This window comes from Silurus meridionalis, chromosome 18 (assembly GCF_014805685.1).
Source record: "Silurus meridionalis isolate SWU-2019-XX chromosome 18, ASM1480568v1, whole genome shotgun sequence".
In the NCBI taxonomy this organism is placed as follows: domain Eukaryota; kingdom Metazoa; phylum Chordata; class Actinopteri; order Siluriformes; family Siluridae; genus Silurus; species Silurus meridionalis.
This window is the reverse complement of record NC_060901.1, coordinates 27,192,275-27,208,599: the sequence shown is the minus strand read 5'-3', so window position 1 is coordinate 27,208,599 and position 16,325 is coordinate 27,192,275. Positions and strand designations below refer to the sequence as shown.

Genomic DNA, 16,325 nt, shown 5'->3' with positions numbered 1-16,325 from the left:
GGCAATGTCCTCCACTCACTGCTTTTAAACTCTTAAACGAGGAATAAAGCATTCTTCTGAAAGCAAAAGGAGACGAAAGCGGAGCCAACGGAAAGTAAAGGATGCAGGAAACCAATACGATATTTTGATATTTTAAAGCGATGAAAGGATATCTCATTTGCCTAGCACATGAGAAGGTCTTTTCGAGGTTTTATCATCTGCTACAAGAATGGAAACGTCTCGACAGCCTGCCTTCATCAGCCTCTGGCATAATCTTAAAATAAAATGTTTTATATATATATATATATATATATATATATATATATATATATATATATATATATTTATATATATATATATATATATATATATATATATACACACACACACACACACACACACACACACACACACACACACACACAAACACACACACACTAAAGGGTTATAAGGTACAAAATATACAGGAAATTTATAGTGTAAAATGCACAATCTGGAATCAATGTGTCCATTTATAAAATATTTAATTATGGGAATTTGATTTATTATTATATTTTAATAAATAATTTAAGCTAAATATAACCCCTGTGTAAAATATCATATTATAGTGTTTAATATATTGCTGGTGTGATTTGAGGGTGATGATAAATTGGATAATATAAATGATAAATAATAGAGATATTATTGGACATCAAGAGTAAAAAAAAGAGTTATGAAAGAATGTCAATTAATGCAGAATCGGCGTGAAATATCTGCAGAGTTATAATTAATTTAAAGCATCTCCTAAACCACGGATAAAACAGAGCGTAAATAACCAGATTAATGGTGGAATTAAGGTGACCGATGATTAAAACTGTCTGCAATGTTTCCAAATTTGGTCCAATAACGTCACCTAATAAAGTGTAAATATAATATGGAAGTAAACACGCCAGAAACACGGACACTAAAATGCCGAGGACTTTGGCTGCTTTTCTCTCAGATTTCATGGAGTGGGAGGTGATTTTCTGTGTTTGAGGTCGTGTGTGATTATTAAGCTCTCTGATAGCAGTGGCGTGTTTCTTAGCGATCAGAAAAACCCGAGTATATAATATGATTATGACAGAAAGTGGAAAAATAAATGATATGACGAGATCTATGATGAACCAGTGCTCATTCACAGAGAGAGAACATTCCCCAGGACATATTACAATATCTCTGAGTATTACATTAATATAGCAGAATGCTATACTGTACACCAGACACACAGACCAGTTACAATAAACTACAACGCACATCGTCCTCCTAGATACGGTTTGCATGTAGAAAAATGGGTTTAAAAGAGCCAAATAGCGATCCACAGCGATCAAAGCCACATTATAGATGGATAAGAGCATGAGGAAACCAGCAGTCAACCAAAAACTGATGCAGAAACCGGTCCCAAAAATCCAGCATGACTCAATCCTCCGGATGAACACTGTTGGCATCACTAAAGCACCGACGAAGAAATCCGACACGGCCAGTGAGAGCACGAGAGTGTTGGTCGGCGTGTGAAGCTGCTTGAAGTGAAGAACAGAGATGATGACGAGCAGATTTCCACACACTGTTAGAAGAACCATAGCAGCGCCACACATGCACAATAAGACATAAACAAAAGATACTGATCTCCCTGGACAGGAGAAATGCTTACAGTTAGACTGTGTAAAGTCTGATAGGTTCATGAATCCAGCATTTCACTGATGTCTTCAAAGATTTAAGTCATACATTGAATGCTACTGTTGTAACTAAACAATCTTAGTCTAGTGAATTGTCTCTACTGAATTATGTCTCGAATGCCTGGGTGCTTTTATAGTTTCGAAAGTGAATATCCCTCTGAGAGTAAGTGACAGCACGATACCTGCAATGACATGGGTTTTTTTTTTTTGCACAGCAGTTATTGGACAGAGATGAAACCATCTTATAAGACAATTATTTTGTTTAGGACAAGCATCAGCTAATCATCAACACAATGCTAAGCAAAGCTTGTCGTCTTCAACTTGGGGCCAGAAACCCCCCTAGATTTCTTGTAGGTACCCCAACCACTAGATAGCCACACAGAACCAGTTTAAAGCATAGGTTCTATCAGTGGAGCAGTTCCCAGTTTAAAATATCTCAGTGGGCAGCAGATACATGAGATACTTGATACCAGAATAATTTCTTCAAGGTTATATATATATATATATATATATATATATATATATATATATATATATATATATATGATATATAAAATATAGTGGAGATTCTGGGCACTCTGATGGAGTTCTTGGCAGACGTAGGCGCAGCGTTTCTTCTGCTTCTGGGTCAGCAGCTGGGGACGACCTTGGCAGCAATATGGGGATCATTTCTAGGATGAATTTCAAATTTAAATGTATCTGACCTCAGAACATTTTTCACTTTGCCTTGGTTCATTTCAAATGAGCTTCGGCCCAGAGAAGATAGCATTGTTTCTAGATCATGTTCACATGTGGCTTCTTCTTGCCTAATTTTAATGCAGTGCTGCCTGAGAGCTTAAAGATCACAAGCATCCAATAGAGCTTTTATCCTTGACTCTAAATTCTTAAAATATTTTGATGATATTATATACACTAGATAATGAGATATTCAATGTATTTGCAATTGGATGTGAATTATTCATTCCTTATTATTTAGAAATTTTTGGTGAACTTATCCTATCTTTACTTCTGAGAGAAGTATCTTATCCTATCTTTTTACATTTACATTTGCAGCATTTGGCAGACTCCCTTATCCAGAGCGACTTACAACTGAGCAGGGGAGGGTGGTAGGGCTTTTGCTCAAGGGCCCAGCAGTGGCAGCTTGGTGGTGGTGGGATTTGAACCTGTGATCTTCTGATCCAAAGCCCAATGCCTTAACCACTGAGCTACCACCTCCCTTTTTATACCTGATCATGTTACTGACCTGTTAACAAATAAACCTAATTAGATGCAAAATGGTTCTCCAGCTGTTTCTTATTAGTAACACTTGCTTTTTCAGCTTGTTGCCCCCCCCACAAATTCTTGACACTTGCTACTCCATCCAATTCAAAATGACCTTATTTATTTCTTTAAAACGACCATGTCCTCACTTTTAACATCTGCTATGTTTTCTATGTCCTACAGGAAATAAACTATGCATTTATGACATTTGCAAATGATTGTATTCTGTTTTTACGGATATTTTGCATAACAGTCATTTTTCACATTGAGGTTATACTTTAGCACTGTATTTTAAGGACACATGCACATTAATAATAATATGAAAGTGTGAACGCTTAATATGCAAACTAATGCAGTATTATTCACTCCGCATCCTCATCTGCCTAAAATGCCTCAGTATACATGCTTGTCTGCAAAACTCCTTTGATATGTATCTTTTCATCTAAACAACTATATATTCTTATATCTCGTTTTTTATAATGTGAGTTTCCATATAGCAGAATTTACAAGTTAAAATGACAAAATTTATAATAATCTGAAATTGATGTTTATTTGAACACCTGACCATTCCAGCAATAAGTGCTACCATAAAGTTGCAAGCACACAATTGTGTAGAATATGTTAATGTGCATTTACAATTTTCCTTTACTGAAAGTAAGAGGCCCAAACAGGTGTAAGCCTGGAAATTCCCGTCTACACAGCAAGCTCCATAAAGCCATAGTGTGCCAGACTCATGTAAAATCAGTTCTCAAGCCCTGACATTGACACAAATAAACACATTTAGGATGAATTCATTGTCTGAGGGCACGTTAACTATTTAAAAAAATGACTAATAAAAAAAAAAAAAAAGTACAAAAAGTACAAATGAGTCTTTTTAAAAACATGTTTACCCTAACCCCATGTAAAATTCCAATTTTAATTTTCTTCTTTTTTCTTTTACAAAATAGAAAACCACTGCTATTGCTTGTATGCTGTGTTTTACTGATGAGGTCAAGTTTTGTAAAAGTGATTAAATACATGTTACTCCACAACATCAGTAGCAGTAGAAAACTATTCAGGACAAAACATTAATTAATGCAGAGTCTCTCTAAAATATTTTCAGAGTTATTATTAATTTAATGCACCTCCTAAACCACGGATAAAACAGAGCGTAAATAAATGGATTAATGGTGGAATTAAGTGACATCATGATTAAGACTTTATGAATAGTTTCTGTCTTCAGTTCAATAACGTCACCTAATAAACTGTAAATTAAATAAGGAAGTAAACACGCCAGAAACACGGACACTAAAACGCCGAGGATTTTGGCTGCTTTTCTCTCAGATTTCATGGAGTGGGAGGTGATTTTCTGTGTTTGAGGTCGTGTGTGATTATTAAGCTCTCTGATAGCAGTGGCGTGTTTCTTAGCAATCAGAAAAACCCGACTGTACAATATGATTATGACAGAAAGAGGAAATATAAACGAATACACAAGATCAATTACAGACCAAACCTCATTCAGTAAGAAAAAACACTCTCCAGGACACATTATGTAACTTGTGAATGTTATATTAAAATAGTAGTAAACTATGTTGTATGTCAGACACAAAAGTAAATTAGAATAAATCATGATGCTCATAGTCCTTTTAGAGATTTTGTTTGTGTAGAGAAAGGGGTTTGAGAGAGCCACGTACCGATCCACAGCGATGAGAACAATAGTAGAGATAGATAAGACTGTGAGAAAACCAACACTTATCCAAAAAATGGTGCAGAAGCTTCTACCCAAAATCCAGCATGACTCAATTGTCCAGATTAAGATCAGCGGAATTACAAGAATGCCCACGAAGAAATCCGACACGGCCAGAGAGAGCACGAGCATGTTGGTCGGTGTGTGAAGCTGCTTGAAGTGAACAACAGAGATGATGACGAGCAGATTTCCACACACTGTTAGAAGAACCACAGCAGCTGAACACACGTACAGTAAGATATAAACTGCAGGAGATACAGATCTCTCTGGACAGGAGAAATGCTCACAGCGATCAGAGAGATTCAACTCCGTCACGTTCATGAACACAATATTTCTCTGATGTGAGTTTAAAGTCATACCTCTAAATACCTCAAAAGTATTACACTTTGGCGTTTTTAAAGTGTAGAAATTGACCACACCCCACACAATTCGAGTGACAGCATAATGCATGATGTCATCTCTGGGGTTGGGTTTAGGTTTTTTTGTGGATTTTTTTGGTCTGCATGCATGTGTATTTAATCACCTTTACATCTATAGGCCTGAATTGCTATTAGTGCTGTTCTATTATACTGAACTTAATGTATATATGCAAAGAAGACTACAGTAACAACACATGAGAAAAGTGAGTCACATATCAACCACAACCCTGTGTCTAGTGTGTTTCACCAGGTCAACAGAGAGTAACTACACTTGAGAGCAAAAAGAGGATGACTGCCTGAAGAACTGTTGGAGACAGGTGCAGCAAATAGAGGAAGAAGATCAGCAACCTGGACATTCACTACACACCTAATCAGGGACGGCCTGCTGTACTATCTCACAGAGCAGCGGGGCCAAGCGTGTGACCTGCTGGTAGTACCACGGACAAAGACAAACATGGTTAATGCACCTGGACCACCCACCCACTCAGCAGCAATCTAGGGGTGAGAAATATAGGTAAAATACATATTCTACTGGCGATGCAAGGAGACAAAAGTGCAGAACTTTTGTCAACAATGCCCTCAGTGTTAATACACCTCTCCCATTAAGCCCCTCATGATATTATATACCCCATACCATTGCCTATCATTAAGCATTTCCCAGTATCCTGTTCCTGACCCCTGTTCTGCTCTGTTTTGGTTTTGACCTCTGCACTGTTTATTGGTTTGTGTTTCTGTTCTGCCTATTTTGTTTTGTTTGCTGGCTTTTGGATATTTTGGACTGTGTTTTTGGTTTTGCCTTTTGTTTTCTCTGCATCGCCCTGTTTGCATCTGTTTTTGACCCTGGACTGTTTTTGGACTTTTTTTTTTTTGCCTGTGCTCTATTAAAGCCTGTGTTTTCACCTAACTCCTGCTTGCATCCTTCATTTGGGTCCTCCCATCCTGACTCACCTAGTCACCCGCATTCACCATATATATATATATATATATATATATATATATATATTACATATTACATATCAGTGGCAGGCAGTGCATTTGGTCACATATTTCACATTTGGAGGTGAAAACCATTTTACTAAAGCAACAAACCCAGTTAAGACTCCAAACTTCTACACTACAACCACAACTGTGCACCTACATGACAATGTCAAAAACATTAAAATGTAAATAAAATACAACCTACTGACCAGAGATGCAGACTTATAATTTGCGCCACTCCTCAGAGGCTGTAATCGAGTGGTACCGCTCGTATTCACTGGTCCGGAAGTGATAAACAAACCCTTCCCTGGGCTGAGACAAGCGATGTCTAGCTTTTCTTCAAAATGGATTTTTAAGTATATCCATGACCAAATCAATTTCTCTTCCACCCAGGCGTAAAAAAGTCTAACTCAGATGTATTAATGTGTGCAGAGCTACACACGTGTTTTACCAGTCCAACTTGACTGTATAAGTTTCCCTCTGACCAACCAATCAGAGGACGAAAAAATGTTGATGCTACTCTGGGCCAGCGAGCTGCCCTGTGAGGAGAATCTGATCTCTGATTGGTTAAAGACACAGAGCTAACTGTTAAGAAGACTATGATAAAAGTCCAGTTGAACAGATTTTAAAGGCCCTGTGCAGATTAGATTAGATTAGATTAGAGGCTGAAATCTGTTTGGACAAAAAAAACTTCCACATACACTTACATTCAGTTCACATTATGAACTTTAATTACCACACGGTGTGGCCAAGACACGGCCTTGAGGTCTAATGACAAAGCAGCAAGGGAGAATCTCACAGGCTGTGATCAGGGAGATGAAATGCAAGTCTGAGAAAATAATATTTTGTTACTTAAACACCAAGGACACACATTTATATGGCAAAAATGTAGGCCATAACAGATCATTCCACTACTCTACATGCCTGTATCAATGACCTGTTTAAAGGCCTCTTTTTTACATAGAGTTTGGATGTTGTTCAAAGACTTCAGGTAGGCATTCAACACAATCACACACAACAACCGATTAGGCTTTTCTGAGAGATGATGTTGAAGATTAATCTCACTGTGTAAAATACGCTCTAATAAAGCACAAGTTTAAAAAGCATTTTACAGAAGAATGTAAAGGCAGTTGCCTAAAACAGAAATATAAAGAACAGAATGGTTTGAAAAAAGAAAAACAATTGTTTTATGATGTGTAAGCATGAGTTAGGCTTTAATCTATTAAAGATGCTGACTTGAAAAAGGACTGTTCATGTTAACTCTTTATTATTTTCTACAAATATCTACAGCAGCGTTTTTTAAACGACAGAGACAAATAGAACATGACATTAAACATTTGCAAAAAAACCCACTATTCACAATAAAATTTCAAATTCAGCTATTTTTAACCTTTTTTTTGGTCATTTATGAACAAAAGTGCTAAACTGATGGACTGATTATCTTCAGGACATAACATTACAGGCATGCCCCTTAAAATAGCAGATATGTTTATTCTTTAAATATAAATTTAGGACTCAAGATCAAGATCACACTATAATTTAAAAGATAATATTGCATTGCATTGCAAATAAAACTATAGAAATAAAAATATTTATTAGTGTTTGTATTTGATTTGTAACCAAAGTTTAAATGTTATATAATAGAAATATTTGAAGGCAACATAAGAAGTAAAAAAAAAAAAGGGGCACCATTCATGAAAGAACATTAATTAATGCAGAGTCTGTTTGGAATATTTTCAGAGTTATAATTAATTTAATGCACCTCCTAAACCACGGATAAAACAGAGCATAAATAACCGGATTAATGGTGGAATTAAGAGATAGCATGATTAAAACTTTATGAATAGTTTCTGTCCGTTGTTCAACAACATCACCTAATAAATTGTAAATTAAAAATGGAAGTAAACAGGCCAGAAACACGGACACTAAAACGCCGAGGACTTTGGCTGCTTTTCTCTCAGATTTCATGGAGTGGGAGGTGATTTTCTGTGTTTGAGGTCGTGTGTGATTATTAAGCTCTCTGATAGCAGTGGCGTGTTTTTTAGCGATCAGAAAAACCCGACTGTACAATATGATTATGACAGAAAGTGGAAATAGAAACGAATACACAAGATCAATTACAGACCAAACCTCATTCAGAGAAATAAAACACTCTCCAGGACACATGATGTAACTTGTGAATGTTATATTAAAATAGTAGAACACTATGTTGTATGTCAGACACACAAGGAAGTTAAAGTGAATCACGATGCTCATGGTCCTCCTAGAGATTTTGTTTGTGTAGAGAAAGGGGTTTGAGAGAGCCACGTACCGATCCACAGCGATCAGAGCGATAGTGTAAATGGATAAGATTGTGAGAAAACCAACAATTAGCCAGAAAATAGTGCAGAATTCACTCCCGAAAATCCAGCATGACTCGATTGTCCAGATTAAGATCGGCAGCATTACAAAAATCCCGACAAAGAAATCCGTCACAGCCAGAGAGAGCACGAGCATGTTGGCCGGAGTGTGAAGCTGCTTGAAGTGAAGAACAGAGATGATGACGAGCAGATTTCCACACACTGTTAGAAGAACCACAGCAGCTGAACACACGTACAGTAAGATATAAACTGCAGGAGATACAGATCTCTCTGGACAGGAGAAATGCTCACAGATATCAGAGAGGTTCAACTCCGTCACGTTCATGAATAAAACATTCCCCTGATTTGTACAGAATTTTAAGTAATACCTCATACATTTGTTGCTAGTAATGTAAAGCTTTACTTTGCTTCTTTTTATAGTGTAGAAATTGACCAGACCCCGCCCTATTTTAAATGACAGAACAGTACATGACGTCATCTCTAGGGTTTGGTGTAGTTTTTTTTTTTTGCATGTGTGTGTTTTTAAAATAGGCCTAAATGGCAATTAGCATTGTTTTATTATACTGAAATTTATGCAGATGTGCAACATTTTATATTAAAATTGCAACACAGCACACAACAAGAACAGGTAGCATTTTCAACATGCCAGCAAGCAAACAATACATATAAAGAAGATTTACTTTTTTTTCTTCTTCCGGCTTTTCCCATTAGAGGGCGCCACAGCGGGTCATCAGTCTCCAAACCCCCCTGTTCTCTACATCTGCCTCTTTCAAACCAACCACCTGCATGTCTTCCCTCACCACATCTATAAACCTCCTCCTTGGTCTTCCTCTTTTCCTCCTTCCTGGTGTCTCCATCTTCAGCTTTCTCCTACTGATATACCCCATGTCCCTCCTCTGCACATGTCCAAACCATCTCAATCTCACCTCCCTCACCTTGTCACCAAAACGTCCTACATGTGCTGTCCCTCTAATAAACTCGTTTCTGTCCATCGTCGTCACTCCCAATGAACATCTCAACATCTTCAACTCTGCTACCTCCAGCTCCACCTCCTGTCTTTTACTCAATGCCATTGTCTCTAATCCATACAACATCTCAGGTCTCACCACAGTCCTATAAACTTTCCCTTTCACTCTCACAGATACTCTTCTATCACAAATCACTCCAGCTATCACTCTTCTCCACCCACTCCACCCTGCCTGCACTCTTTTCTTCACTTCTCTAACACACTCTCCATTACTCTGCACTGTTGACCCCAGGTACCTGAACCCCTCCACCTTCTCCACCTCTTCTCCCTGCAACTGAACTCCTCCACTGCCCTCCCTCTCATTCACACACATGTACTCTTTCTTACTCCTATTCCTTTCTATTTCCAGATGTCACACCATGTATCTCTCTATCTATCTCTGTCTCTAGCTGTCTACATACATGGTGCTTCTCCACCTTTTGCTTGAGGATGCCACATAGGTGCTCAATAGGGTTAAGGTCTAGAGATATACTTGACCACTCCTTTACCTTCAGTGAGGCAGTTGTCATCTTGGTGGTGTGATTGGGGTCATTATTATGTTGGAAAACTGCTGTTCAGCCCACTTTCTGAAGTGACGGCATTTTCTGTTTCCGAATTTTACGGTGCATGCTGGAATCCATGTTTCCCTTAATGAGCCGCAGCTTTACAGTACCAGCAGCATTCATGCAGCCCCAAACAATAATACTACCACCACCATGCTTGACTGTAGGCAAGACACAATTTTCTTGGTTCTCCACACATGCTAGAAACCATCAGAGCTAAACAAGTTTATTTTAGTCTCATCAGACCACAGGACATGGTTACAATAATTCATGTTCTTGGACAGGTCGTCTTCAGCAAACTGTTCAAGGGTTTTCTTGTGAGTCAGCTTCAGAGGAGGCTTTCTTCTGGGGCGACGGCCTGCAAGTGGCATGCAGTCTGAGCACTGACAAGCAGGCCTTCTGCTTCTGCAACCTCTAAAGCATTGCTGCAGCACTCATTTGTCTGTTTTTGAAGCAGCTTCTGCACCTGATGCACAGCACTTCTTTGACAGACCCTTGTGAAGTCTGTTCCGAGTGGAACCCGTCTTAGAAAACCTCTGTATGACCCTGGTGATTGTACTGTAACTCAGTTTTAGGGTGTTACTGATCTTCTTACAGCCTCAGCATCTTTGTGGAGAGCAACAATTCTACTTCTCCAATCCTCAGAGAATCTTTACCATGAGGTGCCATGTTGAACATTTAGTTGTCAGTATACGAGAATTGTAGTCAAAACACCAAATTTTAAACTGCTCTAATACAAGATACACAAATGTGTATGGTCCTATCAAGCAGACAAAAACATGAACTTGACTGATGGCAAAACTCACAAGAAGCTCAAACAGAAGAATAGGAGTATTCATTTGGAGTTCCTTTCATTCCAGGATCTCACGGTGGCATAATGGGGCCATTCATGGCAATGCAGATGCTCTCTCTTAAAGACATGTATTTTGGGCACAAGCATCACTGGCAGCGGGTTCGGAGATGAGGAGGGGGTACTGTGACAACGAGCTGCTCAAAGCCCCCGCCAACTATGGGCCAACGCCCCTGTACTCCATCATGAAACCTTCGATATGAACACCCTGTTCCCCCCATTTTCACTGAATTCCATTACCAAATGTCACCAATGCACCATCTATTCCATGGTCTTTGTCTGTGTTTTACCCATTGTGGCAGCAAGGCACTTATACTCATAATAATAAGTATTAATACTCACTATATTATGAAAGGAACATACTATCCTAAAAAATTAATTTGGATGGTTATTGCCACTGCTTGATAACTGGCTTGTCTAGCCCATACTGATGATGCAATGGTACATTTTATCCTTATTCATATTCTATGATTGTGTTTCGAGGTCACATGCACATTAGTAATAATATGAAAGTGAAAAGATTTTATATGCAAACTAATGCAGTGTCGTTCAATCAGCATCCTTAACTGCCTAAAATGCCTCAGTATACATAGATATCTGTAAAACACTGTAAACACTGTGGTCACTTTGCTAAAATGACGTATATTTGCATCCAAACATCTTTTAAAAACTGTTGTTATATTGATGATTTATTTATTTTGACAAAAGATTCTACAGCAGAGTTTACAAGTTAGGAGAGTTGCTTACAATTGTGTAGAATATGTTCATATGCTGTTGCATTATGATTTCCCTTCACTGTAAGTACAGTAAGAGGCCCAAACAGGTGTAACCCTGGCATTTCCACTCTACACAGAAAGCTCCATAAAGACACGATGTGCCAAGACTGATGTGGAAAATCCTTTCTTGACCCCTGACATCAACACCACTGAACAAATTTGGAATTAATCGGATCTCTGACTACATATGGATTGTTAAAAAAAATATATCTCTACTGATCTTTTGTAACTTGTATATCTTAAAAGGTTTTTATGAGAGTCTGTAGAAATCAATAATTTCTAAAATAATAGAAATGTTTGTTCCAAATTCATGAAAGCACATTGATTAATGCAGAATCTGTTTGGAATATCTGCAGAGTTATAATTAATTTAATGCACCTCCTAAACCACGGATAAAACAGAGCGTAAATAAATGGATTAATGGTGGAATTCAGATAAAGCATGATAAAAACTTTCTGAATTGTTTCTGTGTGTATTTCAATAACGTCACCTAATAAACTGTAAATATAATATGGCAGTAAACACACGATAAACACGGCCACTAAAATACCGAGGACTTTGGCTGCTTTTCTCTCAGATTTCATGGAGTGGGAGGTGATTTTCTGTGTTTGAGCTCGTGTGTGATTATTAAGCTCTCTGATAGCAGTGGCGTGTTTCTTAGCGATCAGAAAAACCCGACTGTACAATATGATTATGACAGAAAGTGGAAAAATAAATGATACAACAAGATCGAGAAAAGCCCAAACCTCATTTATGAGAAAAGCACATTCTCCAGGACACAGTAGAAAATCCATGAAAATTCCATTAAAATAAAAGAATGTTATGACATACACCAGACACATACACCAGTTAGAATAAACTGCAATGCTCATGGTCCTCCTAAAGATAGTTTTTGTGTAGAGAAATGGGCTTGAGAGCGCCAAATAGCGATCCACAGCAATCAGAGCAATATTATATAAGGACAGGGTTATAAGGACACCACCTACTAACAAAAAAAAGGTGCAGAATCCTCTTCCGAAAATCCAACACGACTCGATCGTCCAGATTAACATAAATGGCATTATTAAAGCACCGACAAGGAAATCCGACACGGCCAGAGAGAGCACGAGCATGTTGGTCGGTGTGTGAAGCTGCTTGAAGTGAAGAACAGAGATGATGACGAGCAGATTTCCACACATTGTTAGAAGAACCACAGCAGCTGAACACACGTACAGTAAGATATAAACTGCAGGAGATACAGATCTCTCTGGACAGGAGAAATGCTCACAGCGATCCGAGAGATTCAATTCTGTCAGGTTCATGAATACATGTAAAGGAACAATGAAATGACTTATGGCTCATTGTGGTTTGGTGCTTTTATACTTTAGGAATTGTTCATGCCCCTTTGTTTCAATGACCACATGATACATATGACATCATGTCTCACACTAAAAACAGTTGCCCTGTGGATAAATAAAACATTAATAATTAAATAATAATAAACAAATAATAATAAACAATACAAATACTCCATTTACATTAAACATTTTGGTTGATTATAACGTGTCTTTATGATTTGAGTCATAAACGTGTGCATATGTATATATGTGGACTCTGTATTTACTTAAACAATAACTGGTGCATCAACACCACAATAGTCGCTACCCACTGCTCACCACAGCTGGAGTTTTTAGTGGTAAAATGCCAGCCGTATTATCTCCCGTGGGAATTCATCGCTATGAGAGCTTCACGACACAATCAGCAACAATCGTCACATTTTACATAGTTACCAGGGATTTCAACCACGTAAAACTAGGAACTGTTGCACTAAAGTTTTACCAGCACAACATACTGGACTTGTTTTACACAAACATCAGGATTCACACAAAGCTATCCCTCGAACCCACCTAGGGCAATCAGTCCACCTTGTGTTGATAGTCCCAGAATACAGGAAACTGATGGGGTGCTCCAGTACAAAGAACCATTAAAACTATGGCCGTAAGGAGCCACTTCAATCGTACTGAACTGTTTTGAGTGCACAAACTGGAACATGTTTCGGGAAGGTGCCGTCTGGACGAATACAGTGACTTTGTGAGTGGGTACATAGAGAAGTGCATTAAGGATGTTACCATGAAAAAAAAAAAATAATTCCATGCCCTGCTCAGAGACAGAGATGCTGCCTTCAAGTTGGGGGTAGAAGGACCTTTCAGATCAGCAAGGGATCAGCTTTCTGAAGCCATCAAGAAAGCAAAACACCAGTATGCACAGAAAAATAACAATCGCTTCTGTAAAACTTAGGACCCCAGATGCATGTGGCAGGGCATTCAGCCCCTAACTGACTACAAAATCACATCACATGCCAACAACTGTGACCCCATCTTCCTGAAATGTCTCAAATCAGACCTATGGACTAGTTTGTAATGATAAATCCACAAATTCATCTTTCCGTTGCACAGAATTTCCTGAGGTTTGCTTCCATAGCCAAAGCTTACCAATATTGGGTCCTTCCTAGGGCCTTGCATTCTCACCCGGCACCTTCACAAAGTGTATGACCGTTCGACAGTTATGCGGGCACAACCGTCTCCTGCTTGGATCGAGCCCATCCTTGTAGCTATTAAGAGAGTGAGAGAAGGCCAGTCAATTAGTGTGAAGCAGTTTCAAAGACTGCTGGGCCTGATGGCAGCCATGTCCAATGTGGTTCCACTTAACCTCCAGCACATGAGACCCCTCCAGTAGTGGCTCCGAGATAGAGGGTTTTCTGCCGGAAGGGCAACCCACTCCGCACTATCAAGGTCATGCAGCAAGCCCTACAGTCCTTAGACGTGTGGAGTGAATCCGGGTTCCTCTCTCATGGCCCTGTTTTGGGAGCTCCTTGTCATTGCGTAATGTTAACAATGGACGCCACGGAAAGGGGGGCGGTCATGAATGGACACCTGTTGGCTTTTGCAGTTTATCATGCACCACTTGCTAAGCAGTTGCTGGAGAAGCAGCCATTAGTGACATTTCCTCCATGGCACCCGGAGGCTGAGGTCTCTTGTGCAACCTAGAGTACCTGTGTGGGACCTGGCTGTCATTCTGGAGGCCCTGTCTAAGCCTCCCTTCGAGTCCTTGCCTGAAGTTTCCTTAAAGTTTCTAACAGTCAAGACTGTTTTTCTTCTGGCTATCTCCTCCCTAAAGGGGCCCGTCTGTCCTGGAGTTTACACCAGGCATGGCCAATGCCTTTCTCTACCCCAGACCGGGGTATGTTCCTAAGGTGCCCTCGTTTCCACCCCTGACCCATCTTGCTGCATGCATTCTATCCTTGTCCTTTTCAGACACCTGACCAGGAGAAGATTAACCAGCTCGCACTGGACACATACGTCTACAGCACGGAGCTGTGGAGAAAGTTGGAGCAGCTGTTTGTCTGCTACAGTCCCTATATCCACACAAGGCAGGGACTGGTCAGTCTGGCAATATTGTACTCTCGTTTCCAAGACTCTGCGTCTCTCCGTCTCCTTTGCGTTGAGTTGTTCCCAAAGCGCTGTTAATGCAGCTTCTTGTTCCCTCAGGGAACCATGGCTACATATGTAACCTTGAGACGGTCCCTGTGAGCTTTAAAAAGACCAATGTTATCCCGGTGCTGAACAAGTCAACAGTGAGGTGTCTCAGTGATTACCGTCCAGTAGCACTGACTTTAATCATGAGGAAGTGCTTTGAGCATCTAGTCAAGAGGCACATTCACTCCGCTCTGCCCACCTCACTGGACACACTTCAAATTACATTCTGTTCCAGTCACTTCACTGATCTCCTACACCCTGCAATCTGTCCTCGTCCATGTGCCCGCTGCCACATACATACTGATTATCTCTATCATGGCATCTGTTAGTGGGTGGATATATTTATCAGGCTGCAATTAAACAATTTGTCCTCAAAGTTTTGAGTAAGTCAGACAAATTTTAATGTCTAGATGACTAGGTCAGAGCATGTCTAAAACTGCAGCTCTTGTGGGCTGTTACTGGTCTGCAGTCGTCAGTATCAAAAGTGGTTCAAGGAAAGAACAGTGGTGAACCGGCAACAGAGTCATGGGAGGCTGAGACTCATTGATGCACTTGAACTTAACCCCCAAAATGGCAAAACCATCCAGCAACTCGTGCATAATGATCGTCGGAAAAGGATGCACATGATCTCACTTTTGCATGCACCCTACTCACCAGTTCTGTGGACTCCGCTCTCTTCCCGAAGATGAAAACCCAGCTCAAAGTTTTGGGCAAAGATCTAGCGCAAATCGCAGAAGGTGCTTAAAGAAAAGAAAAGAAGACTTTCAGGACACATTTCAGAAGTCAAATGCTGAAAGTGCTGGATATCTGTGCAAGGGGATTATTTTGACAGTGATTGGTACTCGTTCTGGTATTTATCAACAGTAACACGTCACCACTATCTTCTGCCCAGAAACAGGAAGCCTTTGTCAAGCATTGTTGCTGTGCCTGGAGAAGAACTGGCATGGTGCTCCTAAACACGTCAAAGGCTAGACTCTTCATGCTCTTCCAACTGCAAGCACCATCCTGCATCTTTGTATCGGGTGGTTTCAGAGTGTCTGTCTACCAACCTGAGACTTGTTGCTAAAGACAGCCTGTGGGAAGCTCACCCCTGTACTTTATCAGGCCCTTCCTGATTTCCAAGATGTTCAATCCGTTCGCCATCCAACTTCCTAAGGCTACTTTGTATCCACCCCATGTTCCATGTTTCTGGTATCAAACCT

The 16,325-nt window shown here is 39.6% G+C and overlaps 3 protein-coding genes across 3 annotated transcripts; all 3 read right to left on the bottom strand.

The window, feature by feature from the left end:
• Window positions 1-4,017: 4,017 nt before the first annotated feature.
• Window positions 4,018-5,560, bottom strand: LOC124401753 (trace amine-associated receptor 13c-like). The gene has a single exon (XM_046874189.1). The coding sequence runs from the start codon at window positions 5,104-5,106 to the stop codon at window positions 4,018-4,020; it is 1,089 nt and encodes a 362-aa protein (XP_046730145.1). The 5' UTR covers window positions 5,107-5,560.
• A 2,185-nt stretch (window positions 5,561-7,745) lies between these two features.
• LOC124401880 (trace amine-associated receptor 7a-like) lies at window positions 7,746-8,738 on the bottom strand. Its single transcript, XM_046874415.1, has one exon. It carries the CDS (start codon window positions 8,736-8,738, stop codon window positions 7,746-7,748), a length of 993 nt encoding a protein of 330 aa, XP_046730371.1.
• Window positions 8,739-11,916: 3,178 nt separating this feature from the next.
• On the bottom strand, window positions 11,917-12,909 carry LOC124401589 (trace amine-associated receptor 6-like). Its single transcript, XM_046873993.1, has one exon. It carries the CDS (start codon window positions 12,907-12,909, stop codon window positions 11,917-11,919), a length of 993 nt encoding a protein of 330 aa, XP_046729949.1.
• Between the last annotated feature and the right edge of the window lie 3,416 nt (window positions 12,910-16,325).

Excerpts from the sequence above, each read along its gene's own strand:
- LOC124401589 (XM_046873993.1), bottom strand. The coding sequence starts at position 12,909 with ATGAACCTGACAGAATTGAATCTCTCGGATCGCTGTGAGCATTTCTCC.
- LOC124401880 (XM_046874415.1), bottom strand. The coding sequence starts at position 8,738 with ATGAACGTGACGGAGTTGAACCTCTCTGATATCTGTGAGCATTTCTCC.
- LOC124401753 (XM_046874189.1), bottom strand. The coding sequence starts at position 5,106 with ATGCATTATGCTGTCACTCGAATTGTGTGGGGTGTGGTCAATTTCTAC.